At 35.1% G+C, this 20,628-nt stretch overlaps 1 protein-coding gene across 1 annotated transcript; it reads left to right on the top strand.

Annotated features, from left to right (window-relative positions):
* The first annotated feature begins 11,130 nt into the window (after positions 1-11,130).
* On the top strand, positions 11,131-15,638 carry LOC105213835 (protein mab-21-like). Its single transcript, XM_011186926.3, has 3 exons — positions 11,131-12,201; positions 13,833-14,383; positions 14,534-15,638. Exons 1-3 carry the CDS (start codon positions 11,999-12,001, stop codon positions 14,881-14,883), a joined length of 1,104 nt encoding a protein of 367 aa, XP_011185228.1. The 5' UTR covers positions 11,131-11,998; the 3' UTR covers positions 14,884-15,638.
* The last annotated feature ends 4,990 nt before the right edge of the window (positions 15,639-20,628 follow it).

Here is a 20,628-nt window from a genome sequence, read left to right as displayed (position 1 = left end):
TTCCACTTTCGTGCAAATCTTCATCTCGAGCACTGTAATAGTTTTTCTCAGCCAATGATGTATCAATTATTTATTGCATTACTACGTTTTTATCCACTTTCGTGATGGGAAGAGCAATTTATTTATGTGAATGCATAAACGCAAATCCTTACAAGGTTTTTGTGACTCGGCTTGACTTGGCGGAGAGCTTATAAGTGCGCACACGTGATCAAAACAATGTACGACAAACGCAAACCGAAAGTACTCTTTTTCCTGATCTCAATGCCCAAATAAGGCACCTTAGTGGCGGAAATTAGCTACTGAAGCCGCGAGCGCATACCAAGTGCAGAGCGACATGTCATTGTTGCACAGCGAACAAACCATTCGAGAATACCTTCATTAACAAGCGAAGAACAGCAGCGGCTTGAGACCACGAAGACAGTGGAAAAGAGTCACTAAAGTAAGTTAATGTTGAATATATAGACATGTATATAGTAGGAGAGTATAAGTACCTACATGGCTTGGCGCATGACATTTCACGTTGCGTTTGTGACCCCGCCCGCCGCTCGCGTAGGCTGCAGCTTATTGCGCGCACAATTAATATTCCAAGCAGATCGGCGTGGAACATATGTCCAAGGTTCACGTTGGCCAGCTACTGTGGCGCATGCGCACAATGCTGATGAGCGTGATCCATGCGCTTTACTGATTTAGACTTCATAGAGGCTTTAGATAGTGACTAAGACTACAGTGATTGCTTGGATAAAGAGGCGCAAATATCAGCGGGCACTTAAAAGCTTTCAAAATAAGCGTTTAATACTTGTACTTACATATAATGTATACCAAAGCATCCTATCAGCAAATTAATACGAAGAAGAAGCAGAAAGGATATCGAAAAAATGTATAAAATCTTCTGCTCGGAAAAAAGCTAAGGGGTAGCTGAAGGTATGACAGAGTTAAAACGCATTTCGCTGCAATAAAAGGACATGTAATTGATCGCTGCACAGGAATGTGGTCATATGTGACAGCTCGCATTTCAAGATATCTCTTTCCGATAATTTTCGATTTTTTTTTTTAATTTTCTTATTTTAAATCAAAGTTAAATGTTTATTTTAGTAAAGTCAAAAGGCACAGATCGTCCTTGTTATTCAATCAAAGCACGTGTATCAGCATACACACATCCAATCAAATAGTTTCTGTGTTCTTCAACGCTTTTTTGTATCGACTCTTCGCTGATTTGTCCACTTTTCATAATTCAATAAAGGGCCGAGCGAAATATTTACGCAATTTGCAGCGAGTCCACTTGTATTCCGATGCATTTTGGTAGACAGTGAAGAGCAGTGATGGCCTGTGATCGTATCAGCGATCACAAGGCGGCAAAATGCGTATATTTCATAGATAAAACGTACGCTGTTGGCGTATCAATTAAAGTACACTTTGAATAAAATAGTTTTCTCAAAATTTAACTTTAATAAGACTAACCAAAGGTTTCTTGAAGTATTTAATGCTGCAGTAGATGATGATCTTAGACAGCTTTTATTGGCACAACACATATATTATTGACAAGAATTTTTTATCCTTATTTGATCTAATTTCAGATAACATGTTTTTATAGTTATTAAGATTATGGTTCGAATCCAACATATCCACTGACTTTCAAAATCAGTCGACAGTTAGATCAATGCATATCAATTTTGTAAGGACTATTGATCTCAGAGCTTAGAGGGTATTGAAAATTTTTCATTTAGGTATCAGCGACATTATATTAACATTATCAACTTTAAATACTCTTATACTCACTATCTGAGCTTTATAACATTACTATGGCGAAGGCTTCTTGCACAAAGGAAATGAAGGGTTTTACTCTACTTATATGTAAATCGACCAAATTAATAAACTACAAACATAATTTTAGGCCTTAAAAACCTCTCAGAGCTCGAGGGTAAATTTCCATGTATAAAAATCTGCAGCGTAATTTTTGTTGTCTTAGCTTCTAAATAAACTTTCCGATTAAGTTTTTAGTAGTTCCTAGTTCCGGTGATAACCTCTTTATCGCAAATAGAGAAATAATGCCGGAGAATGTGGTGAATCGTGTGGTGAATTTTGTCATCGTTTCCATCTATCTGACGTATCGAGTATTATCTAAATTGAGAACACACTCACTTGATTTAGAACTTACCCATGCCAATAAAATAAATAATGACGGGTGTGGTTATTAGACATATACATAGTTTTGAGGCTTGCTGCAAAAAGTTGTCGAAAATTGGGCCTCTCGGCTAGCGTTTATTCAAGCCACCCACCTAATATTAGGGTTTCCAACTTTCAATGGACTTTATACCATATACTATATATGACGAATATGTGTGTCAAATTGAGTATTATATAATATTAATAAAGTTAAATAAATAAATTGCGAGAGTATAAAATGTTCGGTTACACCCGAACTTAGCCCTTTAGAAGCACCGAGGTCCTTATGTTCGATATATAGGGCCTTGAAAACCTATGGTCCGATTGCGGCGATTGTATTTGTGCAAAGTTCTGGACCGATATCTTCACTAGTGCTTACTTTATATATTGTAAAGTAAACGATTCAGATCGAATTCAAAGTTCTGGTATATAGGAAGTAGGCGTGGTTGTGAACCGATTTGCCCAATTTTCACAACATATAATTGAGATGTAAGGAAACCATTACAAACCAAGTTTCATTGAAATCGGTCGAGTAGTTCCTGAGATATGGTTTTTGACCCATAAGTGGGCGACGCCACGCCCATTTTCCATTTTGTATAAAAATCTGAGTGTAGCTTCCATCTGTCATTTCTTATGTGAAATTTAGTGTTTCTGACGTTTTTCCTTAGTGAGTTAACCCATTTTTAGTAATTTTCAACCTAACTTTTGCATGGGAGGTGGGCGTGGTTATTATCCGATTTCTTTCATTTTTGGACTGTATTAAGAAGTGGCTAAAAGAAACGACTTCAGAAAGTTTGGCTTATACAGCTTTATTGGTTTCCGAGATATATACAAAAAACCTAATTGAGGGCGGGGCCCACTTTTCCAAAAAAAATTACATTTCAATATGCCCCTTCATAGTGCGATCCTTCATACCAAATTTTATTTGCATAGCTTTATTTATGGCTTAGTTACGACACTTTATGTGTTTTCGGTTTTCGCCATTTTGTAGGCGTGGTAGTGGACCGATTTTGCTCATCAAGATATCTAAACTTTTACTCAAGTTACAGCTTGCACGGACGGACGGACAGACAGACATCCGGATTTGAACTTTACTCGTCACCCTGATAATTTTGATATATATGACCCTATATCTAACTCGTTTAGTTTTAGGATTTACAACCAGCCGTTATGTGGACAAAACTATAATACTCTCGTAGCAACTTTGTTGCGAGAGTATAAAAACACGACTTATAATAATTTTTGTGGGGTTATTTTTATTCGTCTCCTATCAGACCGAGAAATGGCTGCTATTGGAGAATTTTGTTCCATAATTTTGAACTTTGTCTCATACAATATATAAGTCTGAAGCCACCCATGAGATATCTAGCCTCTACTGTTACGATGATCATCACTCAATTGCAGTGAATTGTACTTCACATGGTATTATTATCTTTCGCACCCAAAATTTCTTCATGTGTACACACCGCTACAAAATTATGACAAAATTTATATTTTGTTTTTAATGCACTGCATAAGAAATTGAATATTCTGTCGAATATAAAAAGAGTTGATAACAAATCACTAAAAATACTTGACATTCTGCACACATTCATCAAGTAATGCATGCCTTTAATGTGCCTGCCCTCGAGGCATAAAACACCGCGCAGCAAAAGCAACAAGACAGCGAAGCGAGCGAACGAATTGTGTGCATCCGCCTGCGCAGCGCAACGCAGCGTCCTCCTTCTGCTGCGCATGCGTGTGGGTTTTTGCGCGATTTTTTGCATTTAAGCGACTTATGTTTGAGTTTTTGTTGATTTTGCTTGTTTTGTTGCAGTTTTCTCGCATTTTGCCAGGCAATTTAATATTTTTAATAATAATCCTATTAGTTGCAAGTGACAGTTGAGCTGTAGCAAAGTGATGGAGGTGACAGGTGTTGCCGGTGTTTTGGTGGCATTCAACGGATTCACCGAGGGCGTTCGCAGGCGAGGCCGACTGCAGTGTGGCTTGACAGACGACAAAATGAGTATATGCGTACAAGTAATTGTTTTTTTTTATTGTTGTTGCATATAGTACATATATGAATTTGGTGCTGTTGTTGTTGTTGCTGTTGTGCCATTAAACGATGAATTGCGATAATGGCATGTTGACAACTTATTTAAAATTCTTCTTGAAACCATTGGTGGAGCCGCACAAATGCCCAATGGCTTCCAATACAAATTGTACAAGTACTTCAAAAAGAGGACTGGCACATACTCCCATACACAGACATTCATTATTTTTTTGTTTGTGGGTGCCTGCGTCCATATTTAAATTTTCACTTATCTCGGCCACTATTAAATTTCTCTCTCTTGTTTAAAATGTCAAAATACTCGAAAATAAATATCAGCGATTAAGACAAACTGATAAGCGGCTGTGACATTTGAGCACTCGAGTCGAGGTAACGCTGAAAACAACAACACAAAGTGCACGAGCAAGTGAAAAAAATATTGTGCGTTCGATTGCCTTTGAGTTGTCTTCGAAAATGCGCATAAATTTTAGATTCCTTAGAAAAAAATAAAACAAATTTATAAATGACACACGAAACTACATATACATACGCACATGCAAATATATATTTATAGTTTTTTTTTTTTTTTTTTTACTTTTTCTCCTCAACACGTTGCCGAAGCGCTGACGCAAATCAAGCATTGAAGGTGAAAAACTATCGAGACACAGCTGAAAGCGAAAAAAAACTGACCGATCACACATAAATTATATTCAAATTTTTGCGCCAAAGCGAAAAGGCAAGAGATCTAAATAAGTGATATGAAGATATATAATATATATGTACATATTTATGTGTGTATGTATTTATACATACACAAATTGTTTATAAAAAATTATTGTTGCTTCGCTTGAGTTTTAGAATTTTTGCTATATTTTTTGGAGCCATTAGCTTGTAAATATGTTAAGACACTGAGAAAAATATGAGAAATATTAAATTATTTCCAATAATAAAAATATTATTTTCTTTTTTATATTTTTTAAAATTTTTTTCAGGAAAACAAATTTTTGTACGTATAGTTCACACCAAAGCTAGTTTTAGTAAATTACAAAAAAAAATTAAAAAAAAAACATTTTTCACATTGTATTTTCAACCATTGCGACTGTGGTATACATCATTAAAATTTTATATGTGGTATACAAAATGTAAATGTTTGTATATAAATACGCATTTGTAAATACAGTATACTCTCGAAAAGTAAATTCTCAGAAAATAAATAATCGCGGAAAAGTTAATCACCTTTAAGATTACACATGCACCTCGAAAAAGTAAATTTTTTAATTTTTTAATTTACTTTTCAGAGAGTATGATAAAAAATTCGATACGAAGCAAGCAGCGTTTTTTACGATTGTTGCAAAAACACTTACTCTCTTGTTTATCGCGTCTTTTTAGTAAATAAACTCTCCTACTTGATCCACTGGTTTAAAAATGAAAACGATGCAAATCAGGTGTCAGACTTTTTGAATTGTCGTACAAAAATGGTCAGAAAATATATTGCAAAAGAAAAAAAACAAAAGAATATTCAAGATTTTTTCTCTTCATAGTAAATACATATGTATGTATGTAAATGTAAATATGTTTTTCATGTAAATCCATATGTTTTATTAAAGCAAATAAATGAATGAATTTTTTAAGTTTAAAAATGCATTTAATATTATAAAAACAGATAATTTATGTATATATTTGGAAAAGTAAATTATTCAAAAAAGTAAATTACCCAAAATAGCAATCGATTTACTTTTCGAGAGTATCCTGTACGTACATATGTACTTACAAACACATAAAATGTCGGCCAGCTTGTGCAAATGGAATTGGCTAGATTCAGCAAAGCAGCTGACAACAAATGCTATCTGTCAAAATCCAGCTGACATTGAGTAATGAATGGGCCATAATATGGATAAGAGTGTGTTAACAGTTGAGAGACGACAATGCTTAGCAAATTTCAGGGGGTTGTATATACTGCTTAAGAGCTTCTACTTACATAGACGAGGTAGTTTTAAAAGACAGTGACTTGACTGGAAAAAAAATTTTGTGAAAAAAATAGATAATGATTAGGCATGTTCTGAAATTCATACGATTTGAAATCTCTTCCGAAATGAGAATTCGTACGATTTTATATCAAGTGTTTTGTAATTCGTGCGTTTTCTATTAAATTCGAATGAAAGTTTGAAAATTTGATTTAAAAATTTGTGAAAAAATTAAATTTTGTGGCAGGTTACATGTTGCATGTATGGAAATCATGTACTATCTTATATTATGTATACTACTATATCTTGGCTCAAGTCATGTTGCTTTTATTTTCATTCATTTTTAATATATTATGAAATATCGTATTATCTCGCAATCCATTTATTTAATTCAATAGTATACATATTTTTCATAATACACAATTTGACTCATATACGAGTCGGCATAACATATAGACCCACTAGAATAACGAAAATTGTTATATCTATTATATGGAAGCTGGACTTGGATCGATTTCGACTATTTTTGCCACCAAACTACACTATATCTGATGTTATACCCTTATCCCTTAATTTTACTATGATCTCACATCTTAACCAATATATGCGGTAAAAAGCGCACCGTTTGTTTCAAAATCAAAATATTAGGTGTAGGCAGCTGAGGGAAGAAATTACCCGATTTTGCCGAATTTTGGCATAAAGGCACATTATTAGTAGAAACAGGTGAGGGAACAAGGAACATGTGTACCAAGTTTCGTCAAGATATCTCAATTTTTACTCATGTTATCCGTTGCACGGACGGACAGACAGACTTTTTTTGGACTTTGACTCGTCTCGTCAGCCTGATCAATTTGATATGTATAACCGTATATCCAACTCGTTTAGTTTTACGACTTACAAACAACCGTTATGTGAACAAAACTATATTACTCCCTTAGTATAAAAATATTTGTTCTGAATTTCCATAGAAAATATGAAAGATTTAAAGATATTTTCGAAGACATTAACTACAGTCTCTGTGGTCCTCATTATAGTTTATAGTTATAGTGTGATTTCGATAATTTTTAGATGAGCATTAAGTTATTCTGTTTCCCAAGAAGCTGAACCGTTGAAAACTGCATTTATTAATAAATGTGATCATTATTTACAACATAATATACAATATTATTACATAACATATTATTGCAATAATGTAATAAAACTTCTTTTAAAATTAAAAATCGCTATCATTTTTGTCCCCGAATTCAAAACAGAAATATTTTAACGATTTCGATTTACAGAACATGTTTACAAAACGGTTTGTTTATTTTCGATTTTTTTAATTTTCTTATTTGTCTATGTATATTTATAATATATTTTCAATTTTCATAACCAAAGTATTTTTGATACTCAATTAAATCTCACCCACCCAATATATATACATCTACTCACCAAGCATTAAGCGCTTGATCCACCTTTGCCACTAATTCCATTAACTCATATATAACAGATATAAACACTAGCAAATCCCATTCCATTATTTCTTTAAATTGCCATAATAACACCTTAAATACTTCCGTTTTCTTTAGATCTGCTAACTAAGTGTGCTATTTCGAAAATATATTGAATGTGTTGTTTGGCTGTTTTTAGATTTAATAAATTGCCACCGATCGCAACACGCCCATTTATTTCGTATTATATTGACTGACCGTTGCTGCTAATACAGCCGTGCTTTACTAATGCTTTTCCTCCGTTCTAATTATCGCATAAATTTTTCATCTTTATGCACTGCAGCAACAGCAACAACAACAGCAATGTGTTAATGCAAGAAATGAGATGGGTGTTCTTCTCAACGCTACTTAGACGCCATTAATAAATATATTTCTGATATTTTTAGCAAATCTGTGTGAAAGCAAGGCGGGCGACTGTCGCTGGGCATTAGTGGCGATATTTATATAAATGTTTGAAATGGGAAAGGTTTTGCTTTGACGTATTTGTTTGTAATTAATTTATATATAAATGCATATGTATGCATTTTATTTTTTTCTGATTGATTTTTTAGAACCGCTGATATTCACTGCAAGTAGCTGTTCAGAGGTAAAAAGTATTATTTTGAGGTGAATTAAGAAGTATTTCAATAATATTTGGAATCGGTATATACGAATTTTGTTTCCAATAATATTTATTTATAAAATGCTTGTTGCGTAGTTTGGGAACATAAGATGATGAAGGGATTGAATTATAAAAATAATATTTTCACAACATTGTTGTTGTAGTGTCATAAACCCATACCCCATAGTTCACATTTTTTATATGAATATAAATCCGAGACCGTTCGTTTTACGAGTACATAAACTCTATGGTCATATAAATAAATATTTGATCTCCGTTAAGGATAAATGTTTTAATAGGATGTTGATTCCACAAGTTATGGAGGATTTTTTATACTTAGAACCTTGGACATGTTGTTTTTACATAAATTATTTTACTGTATTTAGGACTTCATTTTTATTTTTAAGATGTACAGATGTTTGACGATTTTAAACACCAAAGAAGGGGTTCATCCACGACTTTAAAAAATACATTTCTAAGAATTTACGCACATAAATCGCATAAACTTAGAGTTTATGTCCAGAATATTTTAAAAATGTTATGATAGACTATCCGAAGAAGCTCTGGATGTCGATAATTTGCTTAGAAAAATACCAAGCCTTCCAAGATACTCTTTATTTAACACAAAAGACTCCATACTATACCAAAAATGAAACGGTTATATGGACTATATGTTTTAAGAAGGTTTCAAAAGGCCTTAATTATGTCGGAAGCTTTTTTGAGGCCGAAATGCCATCGCCGATTCGTCATTGCTGCGGATTCAAGGCTAATGTCAGAAATAGTTTTCCTATTGTTCGACAAGTGCTATCATACAGATGTACCATAAAATCTAGTTCACAGCTCTGACCACCAATAACTTATTCTGCAGGATATTTATGCAGTTTCGATGGTTTTCAAAAGTTAAGCACGATATTTTAGTCTACATCAAATTAAGGAAACACGGAATTTATATTCATTGATTTCATAACATATTGGAAAATTAGGATTGTCAGGATAGTGATTTATTTTTCGAAAAATATATTCCAAAGACCTCGAAATTAATTAGTAGTCAACTGTAAATTATTTTTTATATAATATTCATTGTTTTACTTGATCTAAGTCTGATTGGAGGAAATAAGAGTGCTGATGGTATCTTAAAGATTAATTTCTCTGGCCTTCATGCATATATTATCTATTTAAGTAATATTTCAGATATATTTATTTATTAGAGAACTAACCTCATAAATTTACCAAATTAAATAACTTTAAATTATAAGTAAAATCCTGTAAAAGTTCCTTTCCTGTATAATGTTATAGAGATATTTATGAGTGGCTGTGTGTATAAGGGTGTGCCGGCAAAAAACAAATAAATTATTACCAACAATCGTCATTCATTCTCTCTTCCTTGACTTCAAATGAAAATGTTGCAGCCAAATTGGATTTGTGCATTGAACTCCAAACTCACAAACTCCCATAAGACATGCCGTATAATAAATATCAATGCCGGCTACAATAAAAACAACAAAGCATGTGCAAAATGTAACAAACAACGGCAAACAATACACAAAAGCGATGGCCGCTCGTGGCAGCTGAGCTGCATAAGGCGGAGCTACACTAAAGTAAAGCGTAAGTGAAAACAACAAACACAAATACACAGCGAGACATGGGAGTGAGGGCAAAGCATAATTGCATTGTAGTTGCTGAATGAGTACTGCAATTCATAAGTGTTAGAAAGGGACAACTGTATTGCTCATAGTTTGCATGGAAAAGTATCTACACGCATACATAGAAGCGTAGATAAATTCTCAGTCAAAGTGGTAATATACAAACATCATATAAACAACAATAATAACAACAATAAAGTATGAGTGGGTTGAGAGGATTGGTATTGAAGCAGGCGAACTTCTGATGAGCTTTGCAAAAAGAGACTTCAGTTTTGCGGAAGCGTTTTTTCGGTATTCTGCGATATTTTTTTGGAAATATATTTGTACACACAACAAAAACTTACTAGTCGCAATAAAAAATACTTTGTTACTGTTCGATCGATTAGCAAAAGAGAAGGTAGATGATAAAATTTAAATTTTCTTTGCTATTGTTTTTTTTACGTTTTTGAAGCCAAGTGGCGGCGACATTACAGAGAGCAGCACGCGCCAATTTTTGAGTAGAGGGAGTGAGATGATATCAATTTAATTTTTTACATACATATTTCTTTGTGTGTAACAAATTAATATAAAGGGTGTTCTTTTTAGACATAGCTTTACTATAAAGATAACAGTTTGCTTTAATGGGTTTATGTTTTAAAAATCATTTGAGACAAGTGACGGCCAAGTCTGGCTCGTATAAATGCCAGCCGAGAGAGAGTTCCAATTTTTACTTTGTTAGCATTAAACGTTGTTCCGGAGTTAGTCTGCTCATTATGAAATTGCAAACCAAACTCAGTATAAATCAAGTAAAGAGCTGTCTAAAAGACTAATATCAAAAAAATGGATTGCCTCATGGAAAACCGAACATCTATAAAAGCACCCTTTATATGTAATATATAAGTATTTATATACATATGTTCTCTATTCTGCGCTTACCTCATTGCCTTCTCGGTTTCCCTCCTTTTTTATAAATTTTATCTTTATTGCCACCGCTGCAACCAACACAGACACATGCACATCCTGACGCTTGTAAATATGTATTAATGTGCAACAAACACTGATTTACTACCACAAAGTCAATACCATCACACATAAGTGCATATAAAATATTGCTAGTATATACACGATCAAGCTTTAAAGACACACAAACACACCTACATACACATAGACGTATACAGTTTTATGTCCATTTGTATGTACATGTACATCTGTGCAAACGCTTATATGTGTGTCCTCCCATAGTGGCCGTCCATTCAATTTTATCTGGCGAGTCAGTAAATATTCGTGAGATTTACAACACGCTGAAAATATTGGCTTTTGGCATGGCGGCGACGGCAGTATATCGTTGGCGTACATAGCGTGAATTCGCGGCACGCTTTGTTCATTGCACACATTCCGTTGCATTGTCAACGCCGCTAAGGACGCTAAGGTTGCATTGAAAACGTTAAGTGTGTGTGTAGAAAAAGTAAGCGGGCTTACGTAAGCGACACATAAAGCGCTTTTTAAAAGGGAACTCGCGATTTTTTCTTCTACTTCTTCTTCTCAGCTTAAGCAAAAAACGCTATTGTTTCGGGTTCATTGTGTCAAATAGTAAAGAGTGCAGAAGAAAAAAGTTCAAAACAAAAAAAACATACACAAAAAACACAAGGTGCCAAGCAAGTTATTTTGGCCGCACATCAAAGAGACGCCGCCGAAAAAAATAAAAATAAAAAACATTGCAACAGTAGCTGAAGAATTATTGTTATTGCAGAAGAACATCCGCCGTTTCGTCAACCTGTGAATGTATTAGGGTGCTTTACATTCCCCCGTCCACCTCTACAGTCGCTTGTTGCTGGCCTCATAACGCCGCTAATTAACTGAAAATCGCATGCTGAAATATTCATCCTGTCTATTTGCGTTTGATTGTGTCATTGTTGTTGTATTTTTTATCAATTTTTCTTTAATTTTTGTTCGTGATACGCCACGCCACACAGCCCATTGTTGTCTGTGCCGCGCTCGTCGCAGATCGCCACAGACACTGTGACGCCATTGAATAGCGTGTTTTTGTTGCTGTTGTTATTGTTGCCATTATTTAACAGCGCATCGTTAATTGTAACATCCGTCGTCGGTTCGGCTGAATCGCCGCCGCCATGTTGGTACCGCCGGATATGTTGGCAGCGCAAACGCGCATGATTTACCAGATGAATCGCTATTGTGGGGAGCGTGTACAGGCGCGTATGTTCAAAACCGCCACGGCCATAAGAGAGATTTGCAAAATCGTGCAGGATATCTTGAAAGAGGTGGAATTGCAGGAGCCGCGCTTCATCTCCAGTTTAGTGGAGTGCAATGGCAGGTAACAGCAAAATTATTGTAAGAATAGTTAAGCAAATTATTTTTTCGGAAACTTATGTGTTTCAAAATTATACGGAATATTTAAATTCATTGGTAGAAAATGTACATTTTTTGAATATTTTTATACTTTTTATTTATTTAATTAAATAGCAATATTCAAATCTGAATCCTTCCAAATGGCATCGATCATTCAATATAAAACCTCTCGACAAGCACATATCGTTATAAAGAGTTATAGGTCAGTCTAGAATATTTTATTCAAAGGGCGTAAAAAACGAATTTTAACAGTTACTGGAGTTATATGGGGGCCTTATTGACGGCGGTGTTTCTAGGAATTCATGCTATCTGAAAGAAAAAGAAACTACTTGCATAAAAAAACACATACATATGTTTTTAGCTGAACATGAATTCTTCGCAAAATGGCGGATTTGTAAAAAAATTTGAATTTTGACGGAGAAAATCGCTAATTTTCGAAAAAAATTTTATGGACTCAGTCTATCGTTCCAATCGAATACAATTTTTATGACTGTAAAATGTATGTACTTCAGAGCCAACAAAGTAATACATTAGTTGTAAATTTTAGACCGGTATAACTTCGGTAACCACCATGATTTCTTATGGGTTTTAAGTACAAAGTTTTGACATGTCTCCCAATGGATGGTAGAAGAACAATTCTGGTATTTTTGGTCAAATGAGACTAAATTATTTCAAATTTAATTAAAATCTTCGCGACATATTAAAAATATTTGTAATAATTGTTTTTGTTTCCAGAAAAAATTTCATTTATATTATTAACTTGGTTAAATCTACTACCAGGCCTCAATTTCTAGACACTATCCATCTGAAACAACTACCAGGTCTCAATTTGTAGACACTATCTATTTGAAACAACCCTAAACTTCGTTTCCATCAATTCTACAATTGAAGTCAGTAAATAGGAATTTCGGTCGATAAATTACGGAACCAGAAATCACAACTTTGAGGCCTTGAAACCTGTTGTCAAGATGAACATTTAAATATTTCTCCATATTTCCTTAAATTTTCAGTATACAAAGAAATCTTTCAGTAATGAATCAATCCTAGCGCAATCTTTCTTACTTATATATATAGGTACCACTTGAACAACTTTTTCTCAATCATTTAAACCATGTATTAACACTTATCCTACATTAAATATAGCAATGCGGGTTTGAGTTCACACACCATAAACACTTATGTATGTATATACGCTTATATTTGTCTTCCCATATGCATCGCAATTGATCTCTTGCCTTGTAAAGCAATTGAGTGTTCATTAATGTCCGAAGGCGGAAAATAACAACTTGTAATGGAAGACATATAAGTCATTAAGCGCCCACAGGTCCATCAGTCTGGCTGTCTGTCCGTCTATTTGTTAGCCCTGGAGCTGTTTCTGCCACGTCGATTTGTCAAAGAACTCGGAGTTGTGCGATTTGTCCATCAAGTGAGACGTTAACACGAGCCCACTGGAGTTACGTGCTAATTGTTGCGGTTTGTCTTCTTCGGTTCCATGGTTGGCTTTAGTGGCGCTTTAGACTTAAGTAGTAATTTATATCTACTAGACATATGTATATATAATACAAGTACTTTCAACTATTTCTTATTCCTCCACAGATTTGAGGGCGTCCAAGTGATCTCGCCGAATGAATTCGAAATCGTCTTGTATCTCAATCAAATGGGCGTCTTCAATTTCGTCGATGATGGCACTCTGCCCGGCTGTGCGGTGCTCAAGCTCAGCGATGGTCGCAAACGTTCCATGTCGCTGTGGGTGGAATTCATCACGGCTTCGGGTTATCTCTCGTCTCGTAAGATACGCTCGCGTTTCCAAACATTAGTGGCACAGGCGTGTGACAAGAGTATTTACCGTGATATGGTGAAAGTGATCGGCGACACGACAGAGGTTAAGCTACGCATTCGTGAGCGTTTCGTCGTACAAATAACGCCGGCGTTCAAATGTTCCGGTATTTGGCCGCGTTCGGCCGCTCACTGGCCGCTACCACATATACCCTGGCCACATCCGAATATTGTGGCCGAAGTGAAGACGGAAGGTTTCGATTTGCTATCGAAAGAATCGATTGTTATGCAGAATAAGAACAACAATGCGGCGATGGAGGGTGATGCGTGGGTGCTGAGTTTCTTCGAAGCAGAAAATCGCCTGCTGCAGGGTAAGTTAACATTTTCTGAGACTTTAGTAAAACCTAAAAATAATAGCTGAACTCTTTCTTTATTCTGCAATCTCTCTTAAATTTTTTCATATATCTTCTCATGCTTTCTTTTTCTCTCTCCGTCCCTCATCCACTAATATCTTCCCTCAGGCGGTTGTCGTCGTCGCTGTTTGAGCATTCTCAAGACATTGCGTGATCGTCATCTCGAACTGCCCGGCAATCCGATCACCGCTTACCATCTGAAGAATCTACTGCTCTACGAATGCGAGAAACATCCGCGTGACTTTGAATGGGACGAACCATGCATCGCCGATCGCATCAACGGTATCTTTCTACAGTTGATCTCGTGTCTACAGTATCGCCGTTGTCCACACTATTTCCTACCGACACTCGACATGTTCAAAGGCAAATCGCCCAGTTCGCTGGAGCAGGCGGCCAAGCAGGTTTGGTGTTTGACGCGCGAAATGTTAACCAATGCAAATGCTTTCGAGAAACTCTAAAAGGCCAACAACAACAATAAATATAATGTTATAGTTATAGCAACAACAACAACTACAGCATATTAACATTAAGTATAGCATTTAAGAGGCGGAGGTGAGGAAACTGCTGGAAAGTATAGCAAGCTGCAAAATGCTTTGTAGCAGTATACATGAATGTTTATATGTTTGCAAGTATTTTTCACGATTGCAATGCGCTGATAACGCTGATAGCATTCGGTGTCAATTGGCTGCTGTGTGAGTGTCTCTCAATCGACGAGTATGGCGGCTGATCTAGAATCATACAGATGCATACACATATACAGTTACAGCGCATCACATGCATATGTTGCATGTTTATATTGTCCCGTGTGCATGCTGCATGTCACATGCATCTATGTTGAAGTGCTAAAAAATTGCATTAGATAAAATCTGCAACAGAAAACTACTTCATTTGTTCAAGTTGTTGTATTCACGGCCTTCTGGCGCAGAGCCTCCGGCAGCCGGCAAAAAGTTAGATTCGCAACGATAGGGACGCGTGTACACGCTCATGTATTTATGTTTGTCTGTTCACAAGCATGCATATGTACATAGATGTGCCGCCGGAGATAACGTCATCTATCGATGGGATTATCCTGGCGTTCGATATCCATTTTTTTGCAATTTTCGCACTCGTCTTTTATGGCACTTCGTGTAAAAGGTGCTGTTGAGGATTTTGTATGGATTTCTTTTTCGCATATGTGTGGATTAAAATATGGATATACACATATGTATATATGTGTGAATATACTTATAAATATACATATGTATAAATGTATGTATGCCTATATTAATATCCACTGCACATTTATAACTAAAGTGAGCCCTTCGCCAATTAATTATGCAATCAGCTGTTTAACTGTATTGTAACTGTGTATACGACCAATTTTACATAATTAATATTAATTATCTACTTACATAATATACTAGGTGTAAAACGGAATAATCTTTGCATTATTAAGCTTCTCTTTTGAAATAAAGCATTTATGGCATTTCAAAAATAATAAATAATTGTAAAAAAACTTAATGCTTCAAATAAACACATGTAATGTGTCGTATGCATTAAATTATACTAAAAATATTTTTTTTAATTAGTTAAACAGTACATAGTACATGCACCACATAGACATACATTGATATACATATGTCCATATAATTAATTAACTATTGTATTTATATTTCAATAAATTTGTTATCGAAAATTACGTAGAGTTATAAACAATGTATACAATTTTATTACTTCCTTAAATAAATATATAATAACATTTTAATGTTCACAAAACAAATATATTTTTTTTTTGTTCTCTGAACATTATTTATCAATTTTCTTGAATAAAAATTTACAAATGGGTTGCAACTCTGCTCGCAAACAGTTGAACCTCCATAACTCGAAATTTTCGACCAGGGCATGATACAAAATTGAAATTTTTACTATCGAGGCAGAATTTTCAAAGAGTCTCTATATCGTATGGGGGAGAACAAAACACATGACACTATACTTATGGTTTGCAGAAATCATGTAACAAGGGAATGACATACAGACGTCAGGAGCCAAACAATTGCAACAAAATCACAGAATACATATTTTAATGTAGATACATATGTATATAAAACTTTCTACGAAGTAAATAAATAAAACTGTGTATAAAACTATAATTTACAACTTTTTAAAACATAGTATGATTTAATCAAAATTTCTATAACTCGAAGTTTTTTTTTTGTGGATTATTGTGATTCGAATTAAAGAATTACAACTGTATGTTCCTTATTTTTTTTTTTTTAATTCGTTTATTTTATAAAAAATTTTGAGATTTTAAACAGATGACAACGAATCTCAATAATAACTCTGAGAGAAATATTTTATAGACCCTGCCATGTTCGTATCTTTATCTAACGATATCAAAACATTTATAACCTATTGGGATTTTGTTTCACAAAGGAATTCTATCAAATCAGTGCAAAAGTTAGTTATAGGTCATAGTTGTCAAGCTTGCTGAAAGGTCAGAGTGTCCATTTTGGTTATTTTACTGGTCAAAAGAATATTAATGCTAACGGCTAGGTAGGGGGAGTTGTAAAATGTAAGTTAACCTTTTTGGAAAATTGATAGGAATACCATACACTTGTACTCAGAATGGTTAAGAAAAAGCTTCCCATCGCAAGCCTTCAAAAATTTGTTAATAACATAAGATAACATCAATCAGGATGTCGAACTCGGCAAAACTTTATGGGAATAGCTAGGATTCATTTGTCATTTCAAATATTAGGTTTACAACTTTGCTTCCGCCGTTTTTTTGTAAATTTAGTTTTTATACTCTCGCAACAAAAGTTGCTAAGAGAGTATTATTGTTTTGTCCACATAACGGTTGTTTGTAAGTCATAAAACTAAACGAGTTAGATATAGGGTTATATATACCAAAGTGATCAGGGTGACGAGTAAAGTTCAAATCCGGATGTCTGTCTGTCCGTAAAAATTAAAGATAAATATTGAAATATCTTAATGAAACTTGGAACACGTATTCCTTGGCACCATAAGAAGGTTAAGTTCGAATGGGCGGAATCGGACCGCTGCCACGCCCACAAAATGGCGATAACCGAAAACACGTAAAGAGCTATAACTAAGCCATAAATGAAGCTAAGAAAAAAAAATTTGGTGCAAACGTTTGTTCTAGGAAGGGGCATATTTGGAAATCGGATAATAACCACGCCAACCTCCCATATAAAGGTTATGTTGAAAACTACTAAAAATGCTTTAATTCAGTAAGGAAAACCAACAGAAACCTTAAATTTCATTATAAAGAAGGTACAGAAGACCAGCACTCGAAATGGTATACAAAATTTTAAATAGGAGTGGTCCCGCCTACTTATGGGTCAAAAACCATATATCCGAAACTACTCGACCAATTTCAATGAAACTTGGTTTGTAATAGTTTCCTTGCATCCCAATGATATGCTGTGAAAATAGGCAAAATCGGTTCTCAACCACGCCTACTTCCTATATAGTAGAACTTTGAAGACGATCTGAACCGTTTACATTACAATATATAAAGTAAGAACTAGTGAAAATATCGGAACAGAACTTTGCACAAATACTATATTTATAGTGTGGCATCGCCCTTCTAAAAATCGTCGAAATCGGACCATACATTTTCAAGGCCCCATACATCGAACACGAGGACCTCAGTGATTCTAGTTTTTTTTTATCGGAAGTCTCTCAGATATTTTTAAGAAATTCGGAGGAAATATGTTTTTTTTTCAAATAATATGTTTCCGTGCCTAAAATACGTAAAATCGGGTTATAACTTCACCTAACTCCCATATATGTATATAATATTAGGGTTTCCAACTTTCAATGGACTTTATACCATTTACAAATATGACGAATATGTGGGTCAAATTGTTTGTTATCTTAATGAAATTAAATAAATAAATTGCGAGAGTATAAAATGTTCGGTTACACCCGAACTTAGCCCTTCCTTATTTGTTTTTTATAAAAACGGTTACAAATGTCGATGAGCCTCAGCTGCATTTTTCTTGGAATTAAAAAAGAAAAGCAAAATTTCCCGCAAATCTCGAGAATTCGGCTCAAAAAGTGACATTTTCAGTTGAGAATAAGTTTGGGATGCAAACAGATTTCTACAAATATTTTGTTGGGTTAATGTTGACACAAATGTCCAAGATCGATATAAAAAAAGAGATTTAATCGACCCGTGCTTGACCCTAGAGACATCTATTGGAAAACGGCGGAAGCAATTTGTAGACCTAATATTATAATTATTCTGAAAACCTCAAAATCGTTCGTTCAAACTATAGGGTATAAATCATAATTCAATCAAACAAAAGTCCGTTACTCGAGATATTTTATCTTAAGAAGAGTAAATGACACCGGAATTAAGAATGGTTTAAAAAATAGTCCTTCGGAATGATATAATGATGAACCTGTTTGGCTTCAAAAATAGAGAAGAACCAAGGGAATCAGACATTATACTGTCAAAACCAAAACCCAGTCGTCCCAATATAAGAATTCTATAGAACTACGACCGAAAAATACTGCTTTGTTGGGAGAACTCAAGTCATTTTTAACTAAATAGTATCCAGTCGGGATTAGTATAAGCATTGGAGTAAGTTCGGAACTACTTTTTTGAAGGAAAAATTATGAAAATACTATATTCACTCACCTAGCCTTTGAGAGATAGCTTGTAACAATGAGATTATGTTTATTTATTTTTATTATACAAATTCTTAAAGCTTCTCATATTTATTATGTTATTAATTAAGAATGGTAGAAACACATTTTCTGCTGATAACAATTCATAAAAAATATTCAATTTCATGATTTATGCCTGAATGCGAGAAAACATTAAAAATTATTATTAATCTACGAAGAATGATGCACGAAAAAGCGGCAAATAATCATGAGAATGCCAAAATGAAATCCATCTGTTTATAAATGTGATCATAAACAATGAAACAATGGAATGAAAAGTGCAGCGGCAAGGTAGTTAAGTAAGTAAGTAAGTAAACACCGGTAAAAATTTACAAACATACATACATAAATACATAAGTAAGTAGATAGCGCGCTGTGTAGGTGAGTAAGAATAACAAATTATAGCCAAGCACGAACATATTTGGAAAGCAGAATGAGTACAAAAAAGATAAGAAAAATGATGTGGCTGTGCGAATCGATGAGGAGTGGGGGTTAAAACACGCTTACACACACACACGTGCAGAAAGTATCGCATTTCATGTGCAACAACAAATAGCCTTTGCTACGCTGGAGAAGGAAGCGTGAAGAATGGCAATGTAGGCTGCTTACAAAGGCGAGACTTCAAAACCCATGCAGCTGATTAAGAAAGCATAGTTGCGGTCACAAAGCATACAAAAGAAGAGCAAACAGCAAAGCACTCACTCCCCCGCAGCAACGCACGCGTGCAATTGACGGCAAGTGCGGCAGTTCACAGCCCACGGAGAGCCAGCTATTTGGGTCTGCGAAATGCCAGGTGATGCTGCAGATGCTTTTGCTTTAACTTTTTTTGTTTTGGTGGATTTCGCCTTTCCGGGGCAATGTGTATGTCGGGCAACTGGTAGCTGTGGCGTTGGCGTGGTTTGGGTTCGGTTTCGGCGATGACTGCACGTGACCAACCGAATGGCTGGTGCCGTTACAGCGCTGATAGCGCACGTTTTGTGTATTTAATGGATATTCACTGACAAATTATGTGCGCAAAAAGCTGCCCCTTCCACTGCCGCTGCTGGTACTTAAGGCACGCATATGCTTCGATGCGTTTGTATCTATGTGAGAGGTAAGTATATAGATTTTTCAATTATATGGAGGAAGTAGGAATATTTGCATCATACATCCAAACTCACCCATCCAAAGTGCCCTTAGCACTTTCCAGCACGTGCTTTATAATCACTCCCCTCGCTTGGCGCTCTCCTGCCCACACAACTCTCTTCCATTCTCTTAATTCTGTCATCTTTTGGCATTTCGTTGACATTTGTTGTGCTTTGTCCTTTGTGTGCGCTGCCAAAAAATACCAAAATACCAGTGGGTCTGCATGGCGACAATGCCACAGCTTCCTGCTGTTGACATTTATTCATATCAGCGCCTCCGTTTCCGGTGTGTTCCTCGGGCGTTTCTACTTCAACACATTTGAAGCCCCTGTTGCATGCAGTCACAGTCTTTTGTTTTACCGTTTACAATAATCTGCCAGTTGGTATTTCAGCATATAATTT

Source organism: Zeugodacus cucurbitae, chromosome 5 (genome assembly GCF_028554725.1).
Source record: "Zeugodacus cucurbitae isolate PBARC_wt_2022May chromosome 5, idZeuCucr1.2, whole genome shotgun sequence".
In the NCBI taxonomy this organism is placed as follows: Eukaryota; Metazoa; Arthropoda; class Insecta; order Diptera; family Tephritidae; genus Zeugodacus; species Zeugodacus cucurbitae.
This window is presented reverse-complemented; position numbering and strand designations above follow the sequence as displayed.

What these genes read in the sequence shown, in the direction of transcription:
- LOC105213835 (XM_011186926.3), top strand. Translation starts at nt 11,999, where the DNA reads ATGTTGGTACCGCCGGATATGTTGGCAGCGCAAACGCGCATGATTTAC. An exon ending in TTAGTGGAGTGCAATGGCAG is followed by an intron (nt 12,202 to 13,832) that starts GTAACAGCAAAA and finishes ATTCCTCCACAG; the next exon opens with ATTTGAGGGCGTCCAAGTGA. An exon ending in AGAAAATCGCCTGCTGCAGG is followed by an intron (nt 14,384 to 14,533) that starts GTAAGTTAACAT and finishes ATCTTCCCTCAG; the next exon opens with GCGGTTGTCGTCGTCGCTGT.